Below are 27,597 nucleotides of genomic sequence, written 5' to 3'. Positions count from 1 at the left end.
TTTATAAGCTTTTTGCCAGTAGGGGCAATCTCTATCACACTGGATTGGTTACATCCAAGTCTGGAATCCTTGGGCAAGACTCCCTTACACTGCTACTGCCTATAGAGCGCGCCCTAGTGGCTGCAGCACTGGCACTTTGAGTCTGCCTGGAGAAAAGTGCAATTATAACTGTTTTGTCTTGTCTTTGTCTTGAAAACCTCTGTGACCATTTGGAGGGTAAGCAGGGGACCCCCAAACTGCTTCTGTGCTTCATTGCAGACCCCTAGCCTTGCTGGTGAGATAAACCATTGGAGATGATCTCTTCATAAAAATTACTTTTTGTCTTTTTTAGGCATCTCATGGTTTTATTTTATACATAAACCTTTACGAAGTAGATTTAATGTTTTATTGTCTCTGCTCAATTGCAGTGCCTCAAGCATTCCAGAGCGAGAATACATTATCTATTATCCCTTGCATCCAGAAGCCCAGTTATCTGCTTAGGAAAGTGTTTTATAGTTGTGATTTAAGTGAGAGACTATACCCTGACTGGGTCCAGACTGGAGGAAAACAGTTAGTTGCATAGCTGGATATTAACTCTTTCAGGCAGGAGAAAAAAATGAAAAGGAGCAAAGCATAGGGGTCTGTGTTCTTGCCACTGTATGTCTATCTCATCACGTCACATGTCATCTCGGGTACACTTTAAGGGCTCTCCCTCTGACACGGGTGACCTGGGTTTGAGACTCGGCTCTTCCTGTTCAGTAAGCCAACACCTATTCAGTGAGGAGACCTTGGGCAAACACAAGCACAGAACATTTATATTGCGCTTTTCTCCTGGCAGACTCAAAGTGCCAGAGCTGCAGCCACTGGGACGCGCTCTATAGGCAGTGTTAGGGAGACTTGCCCATGGTTTCCTACTGAATAGGTGCTGGCTTACTGAACAGAAAGAGCCGAGATTCGAACCCTGGTCTCCTGTGTCAGAGGCAGTGCCCTTAACCAGTACACCATCCAGCCACTGCAAGATTCCCTAACACTGCTAGCGCGCTCTAGTGACTGCAGCTCTGCCGGGAGAAAAGCGTAAAATAATCTGTGTCTTGTGTTATCTCGGGAACCAGAAGGGCTGGGGGTCTGCAGTAGTGATTGTCAAGTAGATCCAAATAACTTTGAGTTGATGCAAATGTATGCAAATTGTTATGCACATTTATGCAGCTTGGAAACGAACCAATCAAATCCTGCCGAGGCAAAATTTGATTGGTTCATTTTCAAGCTGCATAAATTTGCATAAATTGGCAGCAACTCGAAGTTATTTGCATCTGCTTGACCATCACTAGTCTGCAGTTCGTCATGTAAAAGGTCCGGTGGGTGTTCTATGACATATTCGGACTTGAATGTAGCCAGTCGGAGGGTTGCTTTTTGCCACTCTTAACCAATCATAGAGAGGGGAAATACATACCAGTTCAGCCCTGTTTCATCAACATGATATGGAGGTATCCTAAACTGGGACAACAGGGAGAAATATGACAGAACCACATTTGTAGGAATAAACCACGGAGAAAACTTTTATTTGCCTTTTTATCTTGGGGGCAATGAATGAATTCACTATAAAATTTGGTTTAAGTCCGCTTTAACAATACATTGACCAGGTATGCTGAGAAAGCTGCTGAAATGTAAACAGCGCTTAATAACCTATTTGAATGATTCTCGTTTGCTTTATGACACTATTTATGAGAGAGACATTATTGGTACACATAACAAGTGTGTGTAAGCTAGAAAGTGAAAACCTGATTTCCAGAGCTTGTTTTGCTTCCCGTGTTAATGACTTTTGTGACCAGATGAGGATTCCTGGCACGTTTTGTATTTATTGAATGAGTCACACCATTGCATTGTGCTGGGTTATGCTAACCATTGCCTGTGCAGTCATATGACTCCAGGGCTTGGAAGCGGAACAAACATACTCCGCTTATATAGCGTTATATCTATAGCTTGTGTCTTACTGGATGATGTCGTCGTTGCGCAATTTCATTTCTTTAGGGTCGGCTATTTGAAAGCGGCATGTCATTGTGCGAAGTGAATGATTGGATGTTTAATCTATTCAGGCAGCATGAAAATATTTGGGGTTCTGTTTAGAAGGGCCCATTTGCTGTCTTAAAGGACCACTCCGGCAAAGAAAGCAGTTAAAATCTGACAGGTTTAGACTAGTCAATTTTACTCATGGGGGATTCTTAGGGCTCTCTTTGTTTTCAAAAGTATTTCCTGAACAGCAGTTGCTCAGTATAACTGCCAAAATAGTGTGCAAGGGAGTAGGGAGGCTGGCATCTTTCTCTTTTATCTCTTCTATCTATTTTGGCAGTTAATCTGCTGTCCAGGAAATGCTTTTGAAAACAAAGAAAACCATCAGAAACCCCCATGAGGAGATGGTCTAGTCCAAATACTGTCAGTTTAACAGCTTACCTTTTCCGCTGGAGGCACAATGCATGGGGTCCATGCTACACCAAACGCATGCACTGTGCACAGAGATACTATTTTTTATGCACCCTAATGGCACACACCATGCAATTTAATTCCTGTCCGATTTCTGAACAGGTTTCCAAATGGATAATGCCTGCTACACACCATGCAATTTCCAGTCAGGCGGGTTGAATCGATAATTTCTGTCGAATTTGATCTCCGATAGTTTTTCTGATCAATTTTTTTTTTTTTTGCTCCCTTCTATACAAAATCAATCGGAAATCAGATTGGATCTGACGGAAATTATCATTTCAACTTGTCTATGTGATGGGAAATTACATGGTGTGTACCAGGCATAACAATTGAGAATAGATTGAAAGGACATACACATGGAGCAATAGCCTGTATTTTAATTGATGATTTCCAGCATGTCCGATCTGATTGAGAGAGGCATCTATTGTGGGCTCCGGATTGGTAGATGGCGGTCAGTAGTAGGCTTATACTTATTTTGGCTGACCTTTTTCTCGATCAGACATGTAATCTGAAGTAAAATTGCATGATGTATACCAGGGCTGTGGAGTCGGAACCATTTTGGGTACCCGGAGTCGGAGGTTTCACAAACTGAGGAGTTGGAGTCGGAAGAGTTTTGTACCGACTCCACAGCCCTGATGTATACCAGCCTTTAGTTTGAATGAGCCCTGAATGCTGAGGTGTTGAGCATTGGTCCTGAATTTTCTTGAGGGGTCATACGCTAGCCGGCCAACCAACCAATCGATCCAATTCGATTATTATAATTGAATTGGATGAAAATTGGTGCTGCCAAGTGCATGCCCGACAAAGCGACCAATATCGGGACAGAAATTGGCCGCACAGTCGATCGCGCATGCTGGAAAATTTCGGGCCGAAGTTGATTCGTTGGATGCGCGGAGATACGGCTGCCAAATTGCAAACGAGCGACGGGATGAAAGCCCCGCCGCAATCTATATATGTGTGTAGTGCATTTATACATTACCTGTCCGGTGTCAGCCTCCACGCGGTTACCGTCCATCTTGCCGGGTTCCGCATGCAGGCCAGCGGCGCTATGTCTGACGTCACGAAGGCGCATAGTGGCTGACGTCAGAGGCTACGTGCCGCTAGCGTGTATGTGGCTGTTACCTGGCGAGAAGGATGGATGGACCCGACGAACTGCTACAGGATAGGTAATGTATAAATGCACTACACACTACATACATTTTATATATTTTGGAGGGCAACAGCGGGGCGGACGCGGCGGCTCAGCCGATGGTTTCATGCTAAAATCGGACGGGAATCGGCCTGTAGTGTATGGGCAGCTTCGATTAGAGATAAATTTGTCTCTTGGTCGAATCTGCCCATATTCGTTCTAATGTATGTGCACCTTTTTTAGATGATGATTTTAGTATGACAGAAAATGCAAATGGATATCAACACATACCAGTAGTATTGCTATTTTGTGGCTAAAGTTAGTGACGCTTCTCTCACAGTCCCTCCTGGCTAGTGGAGCTGTTGGCTCCCAGCTGTTCAGACTGCTGAAGCAGTGAAGATCGGGGAGACAGATAACTGTCCCCCTCATTTTAGCTATGATTGCTTTATAACTAGGCAAAAGCTGGAAGTGTGAATCTGAACATACAGGAGTAGTGTGAGGAAGGTTTATCAGCTGAAAGCTTACTGTTTTAGTAAACTGTATCATCCTGATTCATGGCTGACACGGTACAATACTCTACTGCTACTAACAAGGCAAAGCCAGCAAAAGTTGGTTACTGCAGTACTATATGCATGTTGCTGACTTACTGCTGCTTTACACATCGGCCTCTTTCACACTATATAACGCAATGCAGTATTTCTGGTACAGCGCAGCTGCCGTTCATAGTAGTGAATGGCAAATGTAAGCACTGTTTGGAAAGCTGTGTGCAACAGTGCATTGTGCGCCACACTGGAGAAAGCGTGAAAGGACCCATTTAAGGGACCAATGTCCTTTAAAATTTGTAAAAATACACAAATTATGTAAATTTCTCCCAGAGTAAAATGCACTGTAAATTATTTTTTTTTCCTATCTTGCTGTCGCTAACAGTAAACTGTAAAAATATGACAGTTTTTGGATTGTTCCATCTCCTCATGGGGGTTCTCGGCATTCCCTTTATTCTTTACAAAAGCACTCCCTGTAAGGGTTCTATACATGAATGTTGGTCAGCCTCCCTACTTCTTTGCACACTATAATTTGGCAGTTGGACTGAGCAACTGGCATTCAGTAAGTGCATTTCAAAATAAAGAAAACCCACAGAATTCCCTATAAGGAGATGGCCTAGTCCAAAACCTGTCAGATCTGTCAGATTTACGTTTTTATGTGAATGAATTTAAAATTTTACAATTTTTCATGATAGTGGTACTTCAGAATAACGGGTCTACACTGTGCATAAATACATATAGTGTGAAAGGAGCATTAATGTTTTTTTTTACAAAGACTTTTACGATATTATTCATTTTTTTTTTTCTCCATGTATGCATAGCAGATATTTTCCTGATTGAGTGCTGCCTCAGATAAGACTTTAGCTCTAATCCTAATGACTTAATGACTTTAGCTCTAATCCTATTCTAAAATTAATAATATTCCTGGATGGGTAACTCCAGTGTTGTTTGGAGTAACTCTTATTTTAAGAAGTGGTCCTAGTGGTGATCCTTGTGGCACTTTGTTTAACCCTAATCCACCCCAAGTATTTAAAATTAGCAAATTGTACATGAAAGTTCTTTCTCCCATAATCTTTGCATCCCCCCTTTCTATATACCATGCTTTTATCTGGAACATTCTGAAAAGATTTGACACTATCCAGATGTCTTCTATACTGTTCCCGGGTCCCAGGTTTGACCGAAGATGTTTTTCTTCGGTACACCTTATTTAGAAAGCTTTTTTTTTTTGCAGCCAGCGTTTGTGTAGGAGTACAGTCTTACGAGACTGCCAACTTTCTCACTTTAATTGCAGCGTATTCTCTATTTTCTAGCTCCGACTCTTTGCTGGTAGCGTTTGGCAGTTTGTTACAGTGCTGAAAGTGACTTATTTTTCTAGGCTGGGCGACTTGATCTCATATTAACGTTCAGCGGGGTGAGTTTGTGTTGGAATTGAAGCAGTACATCAGCTGAAGTGGTCCGCACAGGATAAATTACAGCTGTGTTTAGGGTGTTCTATATGTAGGGGCACGATTTCAGCTTTATATTCGGACGTAAACGTGTGTAGTTCAACTTCCTCGGTGACTAAGCGCTACAAGTCCTTTAAGATATGTCTGGTAGTGAAACGTGGAGCAAGTGTGTTTGTTTTCTAATGCACATCCATATTTATATTGATTTGTTCAGGAAGCTGTGGAAATAGTCAGAACCTTGCTTATTCTTCCAGGTGCTTTAAAGGTACTCCGAGCACCTCTCATGGGCATGCCTTGTAGGCCCAGTTCACATTTGCGTTTTGCCATGCAAACGGACCAGATCCTGATCGGATCAGGACCTGATCCGGATGGGAACTGTACGGTTCCGATCCGGTCCGTTTGCATCAGGCATGCATCAGGCTGCCATCTGGATTCGTGGGCAAAAAATAGCGAAATTTTAAGAAAAAAATGTTGGGGTCAGAAGAAGGTGCACCTGGTGCACGTGTAGAATCAGGTTCCTCCGCTGTAGGCCTCACCTCCACCTCCAACATTCTGCCAAACAGCTCCAGCACGTCTGTCACTAATGCTCCACTCCAGACATGCTTGGCCCATGTGTCCCCATCCGAAATGGCCGCTTGGATACGCATAGGAAGTGGGGTAGAACGTCAGGTTTTTGTAGGCAGTGTGTTCTGTGCCTTCCGTTTCCCATTGGTTTCTGTGTTCCGGATGGTGCTGTCAGGCTCAGGTCCGGCTCCGGTCCGGGTGCGTGGGCCGGAGATCCGGACCCAAAAAATAGCGCATGTTGGAAAAGAGTCCGGATCCGATCCGGTACGTACGGAATGGACGCTTGTGAACGTCCGCATAGACTTTACATTGCTATGCGGAACGTACGTTCCGTTTGTACAGTATGCGGTCCGGATCAAACCTGGAAAATCCGGATAGCGAACGCTAATGTGAACCGGGCCTAAGACTCTGACCAGTACTGCAAAGTACTTAAAGATGCATACCTTTCTGTAGCTTGTGCTCTCCACTTTCATTTCATGCCTGAATCGCCGTTCTACACCAAATAGTTTTCCTTCTATTTCAATTTAAAATCACAGCTGCCATCTTGGCTATGTTATAACTTCCGGGTCACCCCTGTCTTCTCTGTTATAGAAGTGAATCACTTAATGAAGCAGGAAGATGAAGTGACACGCATGGCCATTGCAAGAAGCTCCTCCAGATGGGTCATAGCACGACTTTGTTGGACCCAAGTTAAAAATACAAGATTTCAGAAATAAAATCTATTTTCTAAATTATAATAATAAATAGCAGCCTTTTTTCAGCTGTATGATGACAAATATAAAATATTTTACATTTATTGGAGGAACCCCTCCCTTCTTTTCAAATTGCCGGCAAATAATCCGGCAAACTGGTGGAGTAGGTGGTGTCCAGCAAAGGAGGAATTGCTAATGGCTGCCACCTGTATAACCCTAGTTATGCAAAGAGAAGGGTGAAAAGCATGCACTGAAATGCTCATAGGCTTGAAGGAGTGTTTATTTATATTTGTATGTGTCAGAGTGGTGCAACTAAATATTTTGAATTAAAAAAATGTTTGGTTTGGGTCCGCTTTAAAGGCATGTCCATGAGTGGTGCTCGGAGTCCCTTTAAATAGGCTGGACTGAGGATGTGATAGAGGAGTGCGACTCGCTCAAATATAGTACATATTCATATTAACATTTCATACACACTCTGCACTAGCTTTTTTGCAGACAGCAATGAAAGCACGACTGGTATTTAGGCTGTATTCACAGTGCTCAGTTGCATACTGCACACATTCTAATGTGTGACCTGCAATGGAGACTGGACATAGACATTAAAGCGGACCCAAACCAAACATTTTTTTTAATTCAAAATATTTAGTTGCACCACTCTGACACGTACAATGATAAATAAACACTCCTTCAAGCCTATGAGCATTTCAGTGCATGCTTTTTACCCTTCTCTTTGCATAACTAGGGTTATACAGGTGGCAGCCATTAGCAATTCCTTCTTTGCCAGACACCTCTTACTCCACCAGTCTGCCGGATTCTGTCCCGGCAATATGAAAGGAAGGGAGGGGTTCCTCCAATAAATGTAAAATATTTCAATTTGTCATCATGCAGCTGAAAAAAAGCTGCTATTTATGATAATTTAGAAAATAGATTTTATTTCTGAAATCTTGTATTTTTAATTTGGGTCCACTTTAATAGAAAGCCTGCATGCAGCGAGTTAGAATAACGCGATCTGTTGCAACACAGTACTGTGAACAGGCCCACAGAACTCTCTGGGCAGTGAGATGTCCTGTTGGACAAATGAAGCGAGTAGTACATGGTGACTTCCATATTTATGCCCTTTACAATACCAGTTGCCTGGCCGTCGTGCTGATCTTTCATGCACTAGTAGGGTCTGAATTGCACAGCTGAAACGTGTGCGGCAAAAGCAGTCACACTTAAAAGGAACCCAAGGTGAGAGGTATTTGGAAGCTACCATATTTCCTTTTAAACAATACCAATTGCCTGGGAGTCCTGTTGATCTTGTTGGCAGTGTCTGCACCACACACCTGAAACAAGCATGCAGTTCATCTTGTCAGATTTTTGTCAGGGACACCTCATCCACATGTCTATTTAGAGTCTTTGGATAAAAGTATTAAGGTGCGTACACACATGCGACTATAGTTGTTTGTAACGATCATTCCCCGATCTTTACCAACGACGATCGTTACAAAAAACAAACCACCGACTATTAAGGCAAACGACGAACGAGCCAAATCGCTACAAAAGAAAGTTCTGTCTCGGCGGATTTTAACCAACGACGATCGTTTGCAAAAGTAGTACATCGTTGGAAACGGTCGTTCGTACTAGGCTTGACATGCGCATTTCACAATTTCTCCGTGAAACTTCTCATTTTTATGCACAGGTGCAATAGTTGCTTTACGTGATGTAACGTTCGTTCTAACGATCAGATCGTTACACACCTTTTTAAAACTAACTTTACTTAGGTCGTTCTTTCATCAATTAAAAGTTTGTTCGTCGTTCTCAACGAACGATCGTTGTCGCATGTGTGTACGTAGCATTAGAGGCAGTGGATCAATGGGGCAGCTAGTCAATATGCATTGTTTGAAAGGAAATAAATATGGCAGCCTCCATATTCCTCTCACATCAAGTGTTCTTTAAAAGTGCCTTTGTATAAAGGGACCTGGTGTAATGTCTGATTGCGCTGCCTGTGGATTTGTGCTGCCCCGCATGCGCAGTAGGAGACTGTGCGGCCACATTTCCTATAGAACGATGCTGCTGGAGATAAAATACGAAATATCTCCGCTCCCACACCTCTTACACTACCCATATTTTCAGGGTAGGGAGGGGACCGCCCGAACGACCTCTATGCCAAATTGCAGCCCCCGAGACCCGCTGGTTCTCGAGATAGGTTACTGTAATCTATCTCCTGAACCAGCGGGTCTCGGGGGCTGCAATTTGGCATAGAGGTCGTTCGGGGGGTCCCCTCCCTACCCTGAAAATTTAGGGAGTGTAAGAGGTGGGGGAGCGGAGATATTTAGTATTTTACCTCCAGCAGCATCATTCACTTCACACTGAGCATGCACGCTATTCAGTGTGGAAGGGAGTTTCCGGGTAGCGTAATCAGACATTACACCTGGCTATAACTGATCTAGCATTGGGATACACAGTGGTGCCATTACGTTTGATCCTGGATTACTGCTTTGATGTTTGTCAGAGCTGTAAAAGCCAGACTGTGAAGACCAGTGGAAGATGCAGCCATTAGTGAATAGTGTGAGAGTGTTCATACGCTGGTGGTTCTGGAACCTGCTGGAAAAATAATTGCCTTCCTTACCATTCTTGCTGCGCTCCTCCCCTCTACACTTCTGTAATGACTCTTCTGTAACCTTTGTCCATCTGGGCTTACAAGGCCTCCTTCTTTACAGTGGGGATCAACCTTCAACCATCATTAGTAAAAAAAAAATGCTAATTTTAATGTTTGCTCTAAATTAGTCTCTTGGCTGCATAAAAGGTCGCTCACGCATGGCGAATTGATTGCTGCTTTTGTTGTTAATGGTTTTGTAGCAACAACAAATGATTGCCACTTTTTTTTTTTTTTTTTTAAAAGGTTCCTATTTTGAATGATTTTGCTTACTACGCAAAGTAAAATATGATAACGTTGGCACTAGAAATAGATACGACAAGAACGAGCTTTAAGTGAAAAGCCATTTTTGTGCAATTGTCTCCGTTTACATCTAGATATCAGCAGCATCTTGGCAAGCGTTATTTCAGATTGCTTTCCTTGATGTATGGACTAGTGTTATATGTATTATCACCCCATGTCAGTTCTGCTCTCCTAAGACAATATAAATGGACACTTATCTGGGGCTTCTTTCGGCCCCCTGCAGCTCTAATGTCCCACGCCGTCCTCCAACGATGCTCCGTTCCCCCACCGCCGGTCCCGGTCTAATGCCATCTAATGAGACTGCGGCTGTGCGGCCGTGGTAGCGTGCGTCATCGGGAGCTTACTGCTCAGTACAAGAAAACTTTGTACTGCACCTGAGCAGTTGGCTCCCGATGAAAATTCAATCTAAATTCGGACAGGATCAGGCACCTTTTGCCATTCCGCCCACTAGAAATCAGATTTGCAGCACTCAGAATTGTTTGTGGTACACCTCAGCATTGGACACAGTGTAAGTTTACATACAGTGAATAACGAACATAGACTACAGGCAAAGGTAGTAATCAGGGATGCCCGGGTACCATGCTGGGAGGTTTAGCTGTGAAAGGAGCTGGTGTTCAGAACGAAGACAGCTTGGTGGAAAAAAAGTGTTCCTGTGCCTGGAGGTTTTGTGGGGATGATTCTGAAGCAGCAGCCTGAAAGCGAACCAGAGCCGGAGCTTAGGTTCAAAATGCGCTGTTATTGTCATAAGAGGGAAGCCTCTGTGGTCCACAGTCCCCCTGTTGCTGAGCGTGGTCCTCATCCATATTGTGGCTGTGCGGCTCCACTTCTGCATTCATGGCCACACATTAGAAGCTTCAGCCCGCATGTGCAGTAGCCCTGTGCGGGCAGGGTTGTGCGGAAGAGGAGCCGCACAGCACCGATAGGATTAGAGACAATGCCTTGTCAAAAATCTGGGGGGGAGGGCTCATATGCTCAGGGATGGGGGGCAGCAGACCAGTGAAAGAAGCCAAAGTAGGCTCCTGAGACTTCCCTCTCTTTAGGCAAGTATATGATTTTGTACCCAAACTTTGGCTCGGGAACACGGTTGAAGAAACGACTGCCAGGGTGGTAGAAAGCATACATGATGCTGTTGGCCCTGGTCCTCAGCCTAGATGTATGGAGGAGGTCCAGTGGTAGGGGTGCCCCCATGATCCTTTCTGCAGCGTTGATCACCCTTTGGAGTTTGTACTTCCTGCTAGCGGTTGCACCTACATACCATACGGTAATAATAGGTAATAGAGGAGCAAATGATAGACTCAATGGTGGCAGTGCAGAAGCGTGTCTGCAGCTCCTGCAGCGTGCCAAACGTCCTTAGTTGTGTCAGGAAATAGAACCTTTACTGAGCTTTGTTTTAGCGTTTGGAGGTGTTTTTGCCCCATCTCAAGTCATTGGTGATGGTTGTACTCGGGTTGTGGTTTATCTGTAGGCTGCAGCACACTGAGTGACCTCATAATACACACATTGCCATTTGTGGTTTGATAACGCTGGGGTCGATAACTGCTAGTGTGGAAACTAACAAAGTGTGGTGCTTTGTGCAGCTGGTTTACTCCTGCAGAAAGAGGAAATACCTGTGCTACCTGCTCTGAAACACAGGCTAGTGATTGCAGGTGGGTAAATAGTTCAGTTTCGGCTCATGTTTAGAAATTGTTAGCTTCACCGAAAATTTGGAATTTAAGAGTAATTTTAATCACATTAAATTACAAAATATTCCTCCAGCTCAGGTTTTACTTTAACCACCTTAGCGGTATGGACGAGCTCAGCTCGTCCATCACCGCCGATGGCTGCCGCTCAGGCCCTGCTGGGCCGATTTTGTTCAAATAAAAAGCAGCACACGCAGCCGGCACTTTGCCAGCCGCGTGTGCTGCCCGATCGCCGCCACTCTGCGGCGATCCGCCGCGAGCAGCGGCGCAAGAGGGTCCCCCAGCCGCCTGAGCCCTGCGCAGCCGGAACAAATAGTTCCGGCCAGCGCTAAGGGCTGGATCGGAGGCGGCTGACGTCAGGTGACGTCACTCCGCTCGTCGCCATGGCGACGAAGTAAGCAAAACACGGAAGGCCGCTCATTGCGGCCTTCCGTGTTACTTCTGGCTGCCGGAGGCGATCGGAAGAACGCCTCCGGAGCGCCCTCTAGTGGGCTTTCATGCAGCCAACTTTCAGTTGGCTGCATGAAATAGTTTTTTTTTTTATTTAAAAAAAACCCCCCCGCAGCCACCCTGGCGATCTTAATAGAACGCCAGGGTGGTTAAGGCCCTTTTTACCAGGGCTTTGGAGTCAGGGCAATTTTGGGTGCCTGGAGTCGGAGTCGGGAAAAAATGCACCGACTCCGACTCCTAATAAATTTAAACTGTAATTAAAATAGAAAATATGATAAAATGTTCTATTTCTCAGATAATAGTCATCATAAATTATATATACAGTAATAGCTGTGCTTGGTCCACAAAAATGAAATAAACCAATCAAAATTAGTTACTTGTGCTGCTTCAATAAAGCAGTCCTCATATTTTTAAAGTCAGATATACATATCTGATTGTGACTGTACAGTATATATGATGTGTACACAGGAATCTCTTATACATACTAAATAACATCTATGCTGTAAGAATAAAGCCTGATGTGTAGCTGTGTCACTAATAGAGATGGTCAATGAGATGGAAATAATTCTGCGTTAATTCTGATTCATGCAAATGTATGCACTCCCTTTGCTCATGAAATCAAATCATTTGATATGTTGTTAAAATTTGGTTTGGGGACTACGAATTAAATGGTACCTGAGAAGGATGAAAAGAAAAGCTTCGTACATACCTGGGGTTTCCTCCAGCCCCCTTCAGGCTAATCAGTCCCTCGCTGTCCACCTCCACCACCTGGATCTTCTGCTAGGAGTCCTGGCAATTCAGCCAGTCAGCGCAGTCCGGCCACATGCCGCTTCCACAGCCAGCAGCGTTCTGCACCTGCGCAATAGTGCTGCGCAGGTGTAGTACTCTCCCGGCGTCGGAGTGTGTGCATGCGCACTATGCCAGACTGGCTCAAGTACCTGGACTCATAGCAGAAGATCCAGGTGGCGGAGGAGGACAGCAGCGAGGGACTGATTAGCCTGAAGGGGGCTAGAGGAAGCCCCAAGTATGTATAAAACTTTAATTTCATCTGTCTCAGGTTTACTTTGTTACACAGTAGTAGTACTATACTCTACATATGCACTCCCCACAGAGCTGCAGGGAATCCACTAAGAATGTTGTGCACATTGAACACAGAGGTGTTGTCATCACCCATACACCTGGTTCAGATTGTGCATGAAGAATGGGTAATAGAGGAAGAATCTCCTTATTCCCGTGCAGAGTACCTGCACATCATTCTTACATGTACCCACAGTCACATTGCCATAGATGTTGTTTGTTCCGGTCTGTACCTTCTACAAGTACTTTTACCAAGGACTAGTTTTAGGCTGGTTTCACAGTGGGACGTTAAAGTCCCACGTTACAGCAGCCAGTAACGCAGCCTAACTCACAGCACTGTAAAATCAATGGGCTTGTTCACAGTGCACACCTTGCGTTACATTGTAACGCAGCACGTGTAAACAAAGTGCTGCATGCTGTACGTTTATACTGGGCTAAGCCACGTTAGACTGCTTGCACATGCTCAGCAATGTTGGAGTAGGAGGTCTCCCCTCCTCCTCCGCAGCCAGCCACACGGCTAATATTCACTGCACTGCAGAGACTCGTGGTAGGACTGTAGTGTTGTCCGGATCATGAACGAATCGTTCATTTGATCCGGATCTTTTTTGTGAGTCGAATCATCCAGATCATCACAATGAAAGATTCGGTTCACAGTGGATGTCTGTCTGGAAGAAACCGGAACATACAGAATGTACAGTGCAGGGAAAGTCCTGTCCTGCTAGTCATTTCACCCAGTCTGCTTCCCTAGTAAAATGATTCAAATAGTTTGGTTCAAAGATCTGGATCTTTTCAATGATCGATTCAAATGATCCGAATCCTTAAAAAGATCCGGACTTCCTATCACTAACCTGGAGCTGCTGCTTTGAGAGCTGCATAACAGCAGCTCAATCTGACGTCCAACTTCAACACCACCATGGGTTGCGTTAGGTGCACGTTATGCGACCTTAACGTCCCCTAAAACGCAACGTCTTGGTGGGAAAGTAGCCTTAGTCTATGACTAAAGGGAATAAATATGTCAGTCTCCATATCCTTCTCACTTCAGTTGTCTTTTAAAATTCCTAAGCGTTGGCAGTTAAGAGACGAATTTCATGTTCCATACTTTCAATCAACAAGATTGTAATATGCAAATTAGAGGAGTCGGAGTAGGTGGAATCCTAAACTGAGGAGTCGGAGTCGGTGGATTTTTGTACCGACTCCACAGCCCTGCTTTTTACACTTGCATTGAAATCCTGTGTTGCAGTACCCTATTTTACCGCAGGATAACGCAATGGCTATGGGGCCTAAGTGCAAAGTCGACAGTACGTTACTGGCCAACTTCTGCAACGCGGCAGCGGAAGTAATGATAGTCAATGGGCAATGCATACATTTTAAAAATGTTGGCTGCAGTGTACATGCGCGGAATACGACGGGATAACCCGGGATATAGATATAAATATATGTATGTACGTGTGTATGTATGTATATATTGTTGTTGTTTTTTTTTCTTTATAAATCAGTTAAAATAACAAAACAAAATGTATTTGAACTGTGGGGGTTCTTATCCTAGTAAATGTCCAGGGCTGTTTTTTTTTTTTTTTTTTCCCTTTACATCTCTTGGATAATAGTTATAACAGTTTTGTGATTGATATCACTGGTTGCCTGCAATTGCTTTTCAATTTTGGTTTCTCAGTAGAGTGGCCTTAGTGACAAATATCCTTGGCCCCAATTGTCATAATTCAGCACAGTTCTAACAAGTGTTGCTCTTGTGCAGAGCGCAGTGCTGTATATGAGTATATGATCTCTCATAGCGGAGTATACGATCTCTCATAGGGCAGTATATGAGGTGTATATGATCTCTCATAGCGGAGTATACGATCTCTCATAGGGCAGTATATGAGGTGTATATGATCTCTCATAGCGGAGTATATGATCTCTCATAGGGCAGTATATGAGGTGTATATGATCTCTCATAGGGCAGTATATGAGGTGTATATGATCTCTCATAGGGCAGTATATGAGGAGTATATGATCTCTCATAGCGGAGTATACGATCTCTCATAGGGCAGTATATGAGGTGTATATGATCTCTCATAGGGCAATATATGAGGTGTATATGATCTATTATAGCGGAGTATATGATCTCTAATAGGGCAGTATAGGAGGAGTATATGATCTCTCATAGGGCAGTATAGGAGGAGTATATGATCTCTCATAGGGCAGTATATGATCTCTCATAGGGCAGTATATGAGGAGTATATGATCTCTCATAGGGCAGTATATGAGGTGTATATGATCTCTCATAGGGCAGTATATGAACTCTCATAGGGCAGTATATGAGGAGTATATGATCTCTCATAGGACAGTATAGGAGGGGTATATGATATCTCATAGGGCAGTATAGGAGGAGTATATGATCTCTCATAGGGCAGCATATGAAGAGTATATGATCTCTCATAGGGCAGTATATGAGGAGTATATGATATCTCATAGGGCAGTATAGGAGGAGTATATGATCTCTCATAGGGCAGTATATGAGGAGTATATGATCTCTCATAGGGCAGTATATGAGGAGTATATGATCTCTCATAGGGCAGCATATGATCTCTCATAGGGCAGCATATGAGGAGTATATGATCTCTCATAGGGCAGTATATGAGGAGTATATGATCTCTCATAGGGCAGCATATGAGGAGTATATGATCTCTCATAGGGCAGTATATGAGGAGTATATGATCTCTCATAGGGCAGTATATGAGGAGTATATGATCTCTCATAGGGCAGTATATGAGGAGTATATGATCTCTCATAGGGCAGTATATGAGGAGTATATGATCTCTCATAGGGCAGTATATGAGGAGTATATGATCTCTCATAGGGCAGTATATGAGGAGTATATGATCTCTCATAGAGCAGTATATGAGGAGTATATGATCTCTCATAGGGCAGTATAGGAGGAGTATATGATCTCTCATAGGGCAGTATATGAGGAGTATATGATCTCTCATAGGGCAGTATATGAGGAGTATATGATCTCTCATAGGGCAGCATATGATCTCTCATAGGGCAGCATATGAGGAGTATATGATCTCTCATAGGGCAGTATATGAGGAGTATATGATCTCTCATAGGGCAGTATATGAGGAGTATATGATCTCTCATAGGGCAGTATATGAGGAGTATATGATCTCTCATAGGGCAGTATATGAGGTGTATATGATCTCTCATAGGGCAGTATATGAGGAGTATATGATCTCTCATAGGACAGTATAGGAGGGGTATATGATCTCTCATAGGGCAGTATATGAGGTGTATATGATCTCTCATAGGGCAGTATATGAGGAGTATATGATCTCTCATAGGGCAGTATATGAGGTGTATATGATCTCTCATAGGGCAGTATATGAACTCTCATAGGGCAATATATGAAAAGTATATGATCTCTCATAGGGCAGTATATGAGGAGTATATGATCTCTCATAGGGCAGTATATGAGGAGTATATGATCTCTCATAGGGCAGTATATGAGGAGTATATGATCTCTCATAGGGCAGTATATGAGGAGTATATGATCTCTCATAGGGCAGTATATGAGGAGTATATGATCTCTCATAGGGCAGTATATGAGGAGTATATGATCTCTCATAGGGCAGTATATGAGGGGTATATGATCTCTCATAGGGCAGTATATGAGGAGTATATGATATCTCATAGAGCAGTATATGAGGAGTATATGATATCTCATAGGGCAGTATAGGAGGAGTATATGATCTCTCATAGGGCAGTATATGAGGAGTATATGATCTCTCATAGAGCAGTATATGAGGAGTATATGATATCTCATAGGGCAGTATAGGAGGAGTATATGATCTCTCATAGGGCAGTATATGAGGAGTATATGATCTCTCATAGGGCAGTATATGAGGAGTATATGATCTCTCATAGGGCAGCATATGATCTCTCATAGGGCAGCATATGAGGAGTATATGATCTCTCATAGGGCAGTATATGAGGAGTATATGATCTCTCATAGGGCAGTATATGAGGAGTATATGATCTCTCATAGGGCAGTATATGAGGAGTATATGATCTCTCATAGGGCAGTATATGAGGTGTATATGATCTCTCATAGGGCAGTATATGAGGAGTATATGATCTCTCATAGGACAGTATAGGAGGGGTATATGATCTCTCATAGGGCAGTATATGAGGTGTATATGATCTCTCATAGGGCAGTATATGAGGAGTATATGATCTCTCATAGGGCAGTATATGAGGTGTATATGATCTCTCATAGGGCAGTATATGAGGTGTATATGATCTCTCATAGGGCAGTATATGAGGTGTATATGATCTCTCATAGGGCAGTATATGAGGAGTATAAGATCTCTCATACCGCAATATATGAGGTGTATATGATCTCTCATAGGGCAGTATATGAGGTGTATATGATCTCTCATAGGGCAGTATATGAGGTGTATATGATCTCTCATAGGGCAGTATATGAGGTGTATATGATCTCTCATAGGGCAGTATATGAGGAGTATATGATCTCTCATTGGGCAGTATATGAGGAGTATATGATCTCTCATAGGGCAGTATATGATCTCTCATAGGACAGTATATGAGGAGTATATGATCTCTCATAGGGCAGTATATGAATATATGATCTCTCTTGTGCAGTTTGGAAATAAACTTGCGGATGGATTGTAAATATACTACAGGCAGCTATAGTGCAGGATTAATGAGTGCATACCGGTACTTCCCACAGGAATGGTGAAACGGTAATAAGCGGTGCTTCTGCCATTGCTGGGTGATGTGGTGCTGAGGCTGCTGTGCAAGGCTACCAGGGCTGTCATGTGAGGGTGGGGGATGGACGGGGTACGTGCTGTGCCTTAAGAAAAGGTTATTTAACTGACTGCCAGACCTGTGCGATGCTGCCTGCTATTACTCTGCATCCAGAGAACAATCTCACGTCACAGCATCTCTCTCATCTTCCCATCGCTTCCTATCTGGACATTTGCCATTATATTTTCACATATTATTATTATTATTATTATTATTTTTTTTTTATAGGTTTATTGTATGATACACTTTCATTTGTATTTTGAGAACAGATTTTCTAGTGTATTGGCTTTTAGTGTTCTTTACGTATTCTTTAAGGTCAGGCACTCACTGCATATTGGCAATTGCTTAGCGCTTGTGCTATGGCGATTTTTGAAGCGATTTTTTTAGTGCTTGTGTTTGGCGATTGCAATTAGCGATATCTCTTTTTTTTCCAGGTAGTAAAATCGCTGCAAAATAGCGTTTGTACAGTGATTGAAAGGGATTTTGTGGCATTACGATATTTTATATTGGAGCACGATTGCTCCAAAATGATTCCGGACTTGTCATTATGATTTCGCTAATCACAATCGCTCCTGTGCATTTGCCCCCATTGTTTGTCAGTATCCTAGCGCTTTGCCTGGAATCGCTGATAATCGCTCTAAAATCTGTGTACTAAACGCTAGCAAAATGCTAAGCCATTGCGATTAGCGATCTGTTGTGGAAGCCTGGCCTAAATGGTAATTAGTAATGCTTTTAACGTGGACCTGAACTCTTGCACAGGACAGAAGGGAAACCTAGAGAAATGTACCCTGTATTTATTCAGAGAGTTTAGGCTGTCTAATTCCCCCTCATTTGTGTCTAATCTCAAGTTGTGATTTAATCCTTTCCCTGTGTCACATGACTGCCTATGGCAGATAAGCCCATTTGAAAGCACAGGCTATAAACAATTTGTCTGCTACCATGAATCAGGCAGTAGAAACTGTGCAGATTTATTTTTGGATTTGTATCGGCTGTAACAAATGTGTGTATCTTATAGAGCAGAGAGGAGGTTTGAGTTCAGGTCCACTTTAAAATGACACCGAAGCGGAAAAAAAAAAAACGTATGAGGTTGGAATCGCAGTGGTCAGCTACATAACTCGCATTATGACTGTGAACTGCAATAGATACTGGGCATAGTCTGCATGCTGTGAGTTAGAATAACTTGATTCGTTACTGGAAACAGCCCCATAGAATTGTATGGGCAGTGAGTTGACGTGCAGAATTTTTCTGTAATGCAACTAACCACTGTGAACAGGACCTCATATATAATGAGTTGTATGTGTAGTACGGAGGATGAATAGAACATTAGTAGCAAAGAAAAGAGGCTCATATTTTTATTTTCCATTATATAGATATTTCTTATAACCTTGCCTCATTCTCTAATATTTGCACTTTACAAATTACACTCTGTATTTTAAATGATGAAGCAGAGCTAATGACCCTTTGAACTTCCAGGCTGTGAAACCTTTAGGCTCTGTTCACACCTAAGAGTGATTTTTTTTTCCGCGATTAACGCGGAAAAATCACTGGACACCGTAGCGTTTTGGGAGCTGTCACAATTGGCAGTTCTGTACATGCTAATCGCGATCGCGACGGAATCGCTGGCAAACTGCTGCATGTAACACGTTTGCGGTTAACGCTAACCGCAATGGCGGCAGTGAGAACACTACCATAGTGTTACATGGACTAGCGGTTTTTAAAAACCGCTAGTGGTTTGCGGTGAGTGTGAATCGCGTTTTCCTGCTCAAGTGAGAACGAGCCCTTAAACAAGAAACCGTGCGAGACAGGTTGCGATAAATGCTTCAGAAAACAGCACTGAAGCCAAACCAGGATCAGAAAGCTCAGAGAAGCTCTTTTGCATAGATAACAAGTGAAGTTTCTTAAAGGGGCACTATGGAGAAAAATTTTAAAATTTAAAATATGTGCAAACAGACAAATTAGAAGTACGTTTTTTTTCCCAGAGTAAAATGAGCCATAAATTACTTTTCTCCTATGTTGCTCTCACTTACAGTAGGTAGTAGAAATCTGGCAGAAGCAACAGGTTTTGGACTAGTCCATCCCTACATAGGGGGTTCTCAGCAAGGCTTTTATTCTTTATAAAGATATTCCCTAAAAAGGGATTTAAACATTGATACTGCCCAGCTTCCCTGCTCCCTACACAGTTTTTTTGGCAGTTGGACAGAGCAACTGCCATTCACTAAGTGCTTTTCAAAATAAATAAATCGCTGAGAATCCCCTATGAAAAGATGGACTAGTCCAAAACCTGTCGGTAATGTCAGATTTCTACTACCTACTGTAAGTGACAGCAACATAGAAGTCATTTATGGCTCATTTTACTCTGGAAAAAATGTACTAATTTGTATATGATTGCACATGTAAAATTTTAAAAAATTTTCGCCATAGTGCCCCTTTAACTCTTCCTGTACTGGAAACAATATGAGACTCATATCTGTGCTACTAATGTTCTGTTTCTTAGTACTATAGTACTACACATACAAATCATATCTTCACTTCATATTCCCATTAATGATTAGGTAGCCAGAAGTCAGTCTGTCCATTCCAGGAGTCAATAAGAGCCCAAAGAGCCTTTTTACATTGGATGTAGCTTCAACACCCAACCCCCCCCCCTCCCTTTTTTTTTTTATAAAGTTTTTTTGCAAATCGCAGTTAATCACAGCACAGTAAGGAGCTCACCAGCAATGAACTGGCACACTAGAGTCCCAATTCTGTTTTACCTTTTTTATCCAGTTGTAAATCTAGCTGTTTCAGAAATGTTTCCTGCTGGCTTCTGGACTGGACATGCCCCAGCTTCCTGTATTCCATATTAATAGGTCTATGCCTGCTGTGTGGCATCCTGTGCTGTCTGACCCCCATTCCTTTATGAATACCTCTAATGTAGAACCAGTCAGGAGAGCCCTTCCTGGATTCACTTCTGGGTTATCTACATGTAATTACATAATTAACTTTTGAATGTTTGCTCTTTGTAGAGATCAACCCTAACAGTGCCCATACACTTACTCGATTTCCCGCCGATAGACAGCAGATTCGTTCACTGTGATCAAATCTGCTGTGAAATCGATGTGCAAACGCTGACCGTTCAACCGATTTCCTTCCAAAATCGATCGATCCTGACGATCGTTGCTGGGTCGGAAGTGCGGCGATAGCGGCGTTCAAATGTCCGACCACGCTAGCGGCAATACATTACCTGTCCCCGCGGTCCCTTCTCTGCGCTGGGCTCTGGCTGGCTTCACTTACTTCCTGTCGGGGGAAGTTAGAGCGCCCTCTACTGTTTAAACTTCCCCCGACAGGAAGTAAAGTGAAACTGAAGCCCAGAGCGGAGAAGAGACAGTGGAGACCGGACTCGCGCCGGCCGGATCAGGTAATGTATGCTGGGGGCGAAGGCAGCTCCACAGATTGTGAATCGATTTCATAGTGAAATCGATTCAAAATCTGTTTGCAGTGCAGGCAGCCAATAGATCCCTCTTTGATCAGATTCGATCACAGAGGGATCTATCTGCTGGTCGATCTGGTGGCAATCGACCAGTGTATGGCTGCTTTAACACTAGATAAAACTCTGCCGAAACTCAACTCTGCTGAGAATCCAGCCTGTGTTATGGCAGCCCCCAGCACTTCTCCACCAGCTATCCTTCCTGGCAAATCAGGCGGAGAGCATTGTTGTTCCCACTTACCCCACCCGCTCTTCATGATGTCACTTCCGCAACACTTTTTAAAAATGGCGTTCCTCAAGTGGGATCTCACACGCACACAATTACATTAGCAAGAGCTTTGTATGGCTCTGTAATAAGCTACATGTGTGCAGTCACATACTAGTCCTGGATGTCTGTTAGGCTTTTCGGGGACATAAAGTAATGATTTGCGCTTTGACTCACTGTCCTGCAATGAGTCATTGTGGTGGTTATTCTCTCGTGTGAAAGCGAAAAGGCAGATTTTATTCTGCAGCAGGGATTTGATTAAGGTTGTTTGTACAGTCATTGTTGGGAATGGTTAACCCAAAGCCATCAAAGACATTTTTGGTCAATAACGAATGTGCGTATGCAGCTTTAGAATTAGGGGTTTGAACTGGACCCCCTGGGAAATTGGCGGCATTTGAGCAGGATGAATGGTGCATAATGCTATCAGCAGAGTTCAGTATGGAGCAGAGTCTGTTAAGCCTTGCACATGTACAGTGCCTGGCAAGGATCGGGATCCCTTGGAAGATTTTGGGGGCCAAGGCGGAACTCCATCCCTTGGATGATTGCTGGGGGCTGAGGCGGGAGCATTGTACTATAACTGTTTGCAGTAGGCCTAAACGATTTTAGGAAAAAATTGAATTGAGCAATCTGTCTGAAATTGCAATTCCGATTCAATTCACGATTTCCTTCAAATCAAGCTTTGTTCCCCCTCTGTCCCACTTTGTGCCCCCTTTGCCTCTTTATGCCTCCTCTGGGTCTCTCTTGCCCCCTTTGTGTCTCTGTGCCCGCTGTCTCTCTCTGTGCCCCCTCTGTGTCTTTCTGTGCCCCCTCTGTCTCTCTGTGCCCCCTCTGTGCCCCCTCTGTGTCTGTCTGTGTGCCCCCTCTGTGTCTGTCTGTGTGCCCCCTCTGTGTCTGTCTGTGTGCCCCCTCTGTGTCTGTCTGTGTGCCCCCTCTGTGTCTGTCTGTGTGCCCCCTCTGTGTCTGTCTGTGTGCCCCCTCTGTGTCTGTCTGTGTGCCCCCTCTGTGTCTGTCTGTGTGCCCCCTCTGTGTCTGTCTGTGTGCCCCCTCTGTGTCTGTCTGTGTGCCCCCTCTGTGTCTGTCTGTGTGCCCCCTCTGTGTCTCTCTCTGTGCCCCCTCTGTGTCTCTCTCTGTGCCCCCTCTGTGTCTCTCTCTGTGCCTCCTCTGTCCCCCAAGCTGCATCAGTTCTGGACATCGCTTCAAGCATGAGTCCAGTGGTGCCCGTCTATCCATTTCACCTCCTGCCGGCTCTAATGCACGGAATACATCCTGTGTGTCATGTGACACAGTTTTGCCAAGCGCAAGAGCCGGCAGATGGCAATAGAGGACGGACAGTGTTGGACTCGTGCGGAAGGTATGTCCAATACTGCGGGCCGCACGCGCCTGGACTTTGGGGAGGTTTGGAGCCACTTCTACAAACTTCCTCCATGTGGAAATGATGTGATCGCGATAATTGCCACTTTGACGATTCCGAAATTGTGATCTTGGTGATTGTCATTTAGGTTTAAATTTGATTTATCTTTCAGGCCTAGTTTGCAGCATTCTAATCCACTGTATGCAGCTAAACTATACTCCTAAACACGTATGTTAACAGTAAAGTATACTTTTCACTGACTGTATGCTTCACTGTACCCAACTCAACAGGCGCATAACCTGCAGCTCCGCTATTCGGATACGTTGTGATCCTACTGTTACAGGGAACTCAATGGCTACTGAGAACTTGGCCTTAACCATAAACCCTGAACAAGCATGCAGATCAGGTGCTCTGGCTTAAGTTTCACTGGGGTAGCTGCATGCTTGTTTCACATGTGTGATTCAGACACTACTGCAGCCAAAGATATCAGCAGGATGGCCAGGCAACAAGTATTGCTTAAAAGGGAATGAATATGGCAAGATCCATATCATTATCGCCTCTAGTTCCCTTTAACATTGTAGCACAATTAAAATGAATATTGGTAGCACAATTACTTGCTGTTTAGGTGCTCTAAATCAAATATGTCACTGTACACGTATGGCAGAAACCGTGTCGGCAAATGTACCTGTGAGAAAAGAATGCATTAACCAGTTTACGTACCACTGGTGCCTATATATACGACCCAGGAAACTTCACATAACAACCAGGTGACGTGTATATATACGCACCTGTTTGTTTAACTCGCCATTCCCGATCGGCTCTTCGCAGACCCGCCTTCTGTCGCCATCTTGCTTTTCTGAGATCAGGGAATGAGAGCAGCTTGTTCTCGAGCCCGATCACAGTGCCTGTAATGAATGAGAAGCTGTGGCAATGAGACGCAGCCTCTCAAATTTACAAAACCCAAATTTAAACAGTATTTCCATGTTCTATCAGAACACGGGAGTGTAGCACCATCTTGTGGCCAAAAAGTAAAAACACACTATTACATACATAAATTACATTTTACATACATACATTTGAAACACATTTTAACCCCTTACACCCCTACACTATAGTTACCAAAATAACACTTGTTAAAAAAATAAACCATTTAAGAAAAAAAAACAACCCATAATTACCTTATGGACTTTTTAATATGTATGTCATGAGGGTATATTACTGTCAATTTAGCAAATAAAGGCTCGTAATTCTTGTTACAGTATTAAAAATCACAAAACCGAAAAAAACACACCTTTTTATGCTAAGATAAAATATTAACGCCACATTGTGCTAGGGACACCATTTAACCACTTCAGGACCAGAGGCTTACACCCCCCCCCCCCCCCCCCCAGTGACCAGGTGATGATTTACAATTAAGCACTGCGCAGCTTTAACCACTTCACCACTGAGGGGTTTTACCCCCTGACCACCAGAGCAATTTTCACCTTTCAGCGCTCCTTCCATTCATTCGTCTATAACTTTATTATTACTTATCCCAATGAAATGAACTATATCTTGTTTTTTTCGCCACCAATTAGGCTTTCTTTAGGTGGGACATTATGCCAAGAATTATTTTATTCTAAATGTGTTTTAATGGGGAAATAGGAAAAAATGTGGGAAAAAATTATTATTATTCATTTTTCGGCCATTATAGTTTTTAAATAAAGCATGCTACTGTAATTAAAACCCATGAAATGTATTAACCCATTTGTCCCGGTTATAAAACCATTTAAATTATGTCCCTATCACAATGTTTGGCGACAATATTTTATTTGGAAATAAAGGTGCATTTTTTTCAGTTTTGCATCCATCCCTAATTACAAGCCCCCAGTTTATAAAGTAACAGTGTTATACCCTCTTGACATAAATATTTAAAAAGTTCTGTCCCTAAAGTAACTATTTATGGTTTTTTTTTTTTATTGTATTTTTTTTTTTTTTTTTAATTACAAAAATAAAATAAAAATTGGGGAGTGTGGGAGGTAATGAGTTAATTTATTGTGTAAATGTAATGTTTGTATATGTAAAATGCTTTTAGGGTGTAGTTTACTATTTGGCCACAAGATGGCCACAAAGTGTTTGTTTACATGCGACCTGTAAGCGTGCGGAAGGACGCTTACAGGAAGCAGTAGGAGGCTGGGAGACTCACAATGATCTCGCTGTTTCTGAAAGAAGCAGCAGATCATTGCGGGGGCTTAGATCAATGAACGGGAATGGATTTTCCCGTTCATTGATCTCCGGGCGAGCGGGCGGCAGCGTGCACGAGCGGCGGGTGCGCGCGCACGAGCGGCGGGAGCGCGGACAGCGGCGGTAGCGCGGAAGGTACGGATTTCTCCGTCCCTGGTTTTTTAGGAGGGAAAAAAGGGGCGGAGAAATCCGTACGCGTGGGGGTAAAGTGGTTAACAGCTTGCTGCACGGCTATAGAATTTAGCACACAAATCAATCTTACCTCCTCTTCTTGTCACTAGTAGGGCTTCCTTTTTTTTTTTTTTTTTTTTTATTTATATAGAAGTATCCATTTACTATCCTGCAAGGCATAGGACTACGGCAGGGATTAGATTGTGCGCGCATCTGAGGGACAGTTAAGTGACAAAGCTGTCACTTCTACAGCCCACCCCCCGCCCCCTGCAGGGAATGGAGCTTGAGCGATCGCTCGTTCCCTGCAAATCTCACGCGAGATGATGCAATTCCACGTTAGGCAGTCATGGGGGAGCCATTCTGCGGTTGCAATTTTGAGTTAGGCAGTGGCAGTGTGGTTAAACGGTATAATAACCGGGACAAATGGGCAAATAAAACGTGTGGGTGTGACCCCATGCTGGCTGTGCGCTTGTTGCAGGTGTGACCACCCCCCCTGCTGGCTGTGCGCTTGTTGCAGCTGTGCTTAAAACAGACTTTGCCCCTCCCCCAGCCCTCTTAAAATGTAACCTGGAAAGAATAAGGCTGCCTTTTATCCTCAAGTTTTACACTGCAAAAATCCTATAAAGGATAACAGCCTGGCATGAGTGCAGATGTCCCCAACATTAATGACCTCCTCTTCAGCGATCTGCCAAGTTGGAAAGTCCCCAACCAACTGCTACTGTAGTTCCTGCTGCCAACTGCAACGGGGCTCCTCCCACTCATCTCCCATCCCCACAAGACAAAATATGGTGCTCCGCAGAGAGAGCACATTGGTATGCAGATTGTGAGTAAACTGGCAGTCCAAGAGATTACAAGAGATCATTTCAGGTGACATTTATCTAGAGTGTGTATGTAGCCTTTCACTGCAAGTAAAACGAGCCATACCTTTCACTGTAGATAGTGGGGCGTATACCCGCTGTGTTAGTTGCATGTATATCTAAAATCAGTGAACAGTATAGCTGTAATCATGTTTTTTAATCAGCATGTAGTTTTTAATCAGTATGTAGTTTGGCTCCTTGTGTGAGCGTGGTGAGGTGATTATATATGCAGGCTCTGCTTCCTGCTTAGCGGTGCAGTGGATGGATAGTGTTGGGTAAGGGCTCTGCCTCTGATATGGGAGACCAGGGTTAGAATCTCAGCTCATTCCTGTTCAGTAAGCCAACACCTATTCAGTAGGAGTCCTTGGGCAAGACTCCCTAACACAGCTACTGCCTATAGAGTGTGCCCTAGTGGCACTTAGAAAAGTAAGATATAAATGTTCTGTGTCTGTCATTAATGTGAATGTGTAATGTTATTATAACGATTAGTCTCTTTAGTCTCGGTAAGCCGAGATGTTGGAGTTCCTTTTTTGGGGTTACTTATCCCAGCTTTATGGTCTTTCCGCTTTTTGGCGTTCTTGCCAATGTTTTGCCCTACATTAGCCACGTTTCTTGTTTTTCTTTGAAGTGAAGCATTTATGATTATATCCCTATGAGTATCTAGTATGGGGTATTCATACTTAGGTTTTCTAGATATGATGAATGAGTGGTTGCCTTCTTTGCTCGCCTACCCCCAGACACATCGGCCATTGCTTTATTTAATTATCTGTTTTAGGTTTTTAGCCTGACGGTGTGTGTGTGGCTGGTATTCAGTCTACATCCGTCTGGCTGCTATTGTTTTCATTGGCCGTTATGCGCATGGGGTCGGGTGGACAAGCAGGCACGGTTGCAGGGGAATGAGGAGATTCTTCCTCTATTACACATTCTTCATGCACAATCTGAACCAGGTTTATGGGTGATAGACAACAACTCTGTGTTCAATGTGCACAGCATTCTCAGTGGATTCCCTGCAGCTCTGTGGGGAGTGCATACTGTATGTAGAGTATAGTACTACTGTGTAACAAAGTAAACCTGAGACAGATGAAATTAAAGTTTTATACATACCTGGGGCTTCCTCTAGACCCCTTCAGGCTAATCAGTGCCTCGCTGTCCTCCACCACCTGGATCTTCTGCTATGAGTCCAGGTACTTGAGCCAGTCGGGCGTAGTGCGCATGCACACACTCTGCCGCCAGGTGCATACTACACCTGTGCAGCACTATTGCGCAGGTGCAGAATGTTCCTGGCTGTGGGAGCTGCATGCGGCCGGACTGTGCTGATTGGCTGAATTACCAGGACTCATAGCAGAAGATCCAGGTGGTGGAGGAGAACAGCAAGGGACTGATTGGCCTGAAGGGGGCTGGAGGAAGCCCCAGGTATGTATAAAACTTTCCTTTTCATCCGTCTCAGGTACCCATTAATTCGTA

General features: G+C 43.6%; 1 protein-coding gene across 2 annotated transcripts in view; it reads left to right on the top strand.

The window, feature by feature from the left end:
* The window catches only part of EPC2 (enhancer of polycomb homolog 2), a 104,599-nt gene that overhangs the window by 29,098 nt on the left and 47,904 nt on the right, over positions 1–27,597 (top strand). The window contains exon 1 of one of the 2 annotated variants that reach the window (XM_068245852.1): positions 20,025–20,113. The exons of the other annotated variant lie outside the window; for it this stretch is intronic. Within the exon in view, the coding sequence (XP_068101953.1) occupies positions 20,057–20,113 (57 nt within the window). The 5' untranslated portion in view covers positions 20,025–20,056. Of the gene's footprint in view, positions 1–20,024; positions 20,114–27,597 lie in introns of those variants that run through there. 2 annotated transcript variants of the gene reach the window in all.

The sequence above is a fragment of the Hyperolius riggenbachi genome, chromosome 7 (genome assembly GCF_040937935.1).
Source record: "Hyperolius riggenbachi isolate aHypRig1 chromosome 7, aHypRig1.pri, whole genome shotgun sequence".
NCBI classification, from domain to species: Eukaryota; Metazoa; Chordata; class Amphibia; order Anura; family Hyperoliidae; genus Hyperolius; species Hyperolius riggenbachi.
The sequence above is the reverse complement of the archived record's forward strand: the minus strand, read 5'-3'. Positions and strand labels throughout refer to the sequence as shown.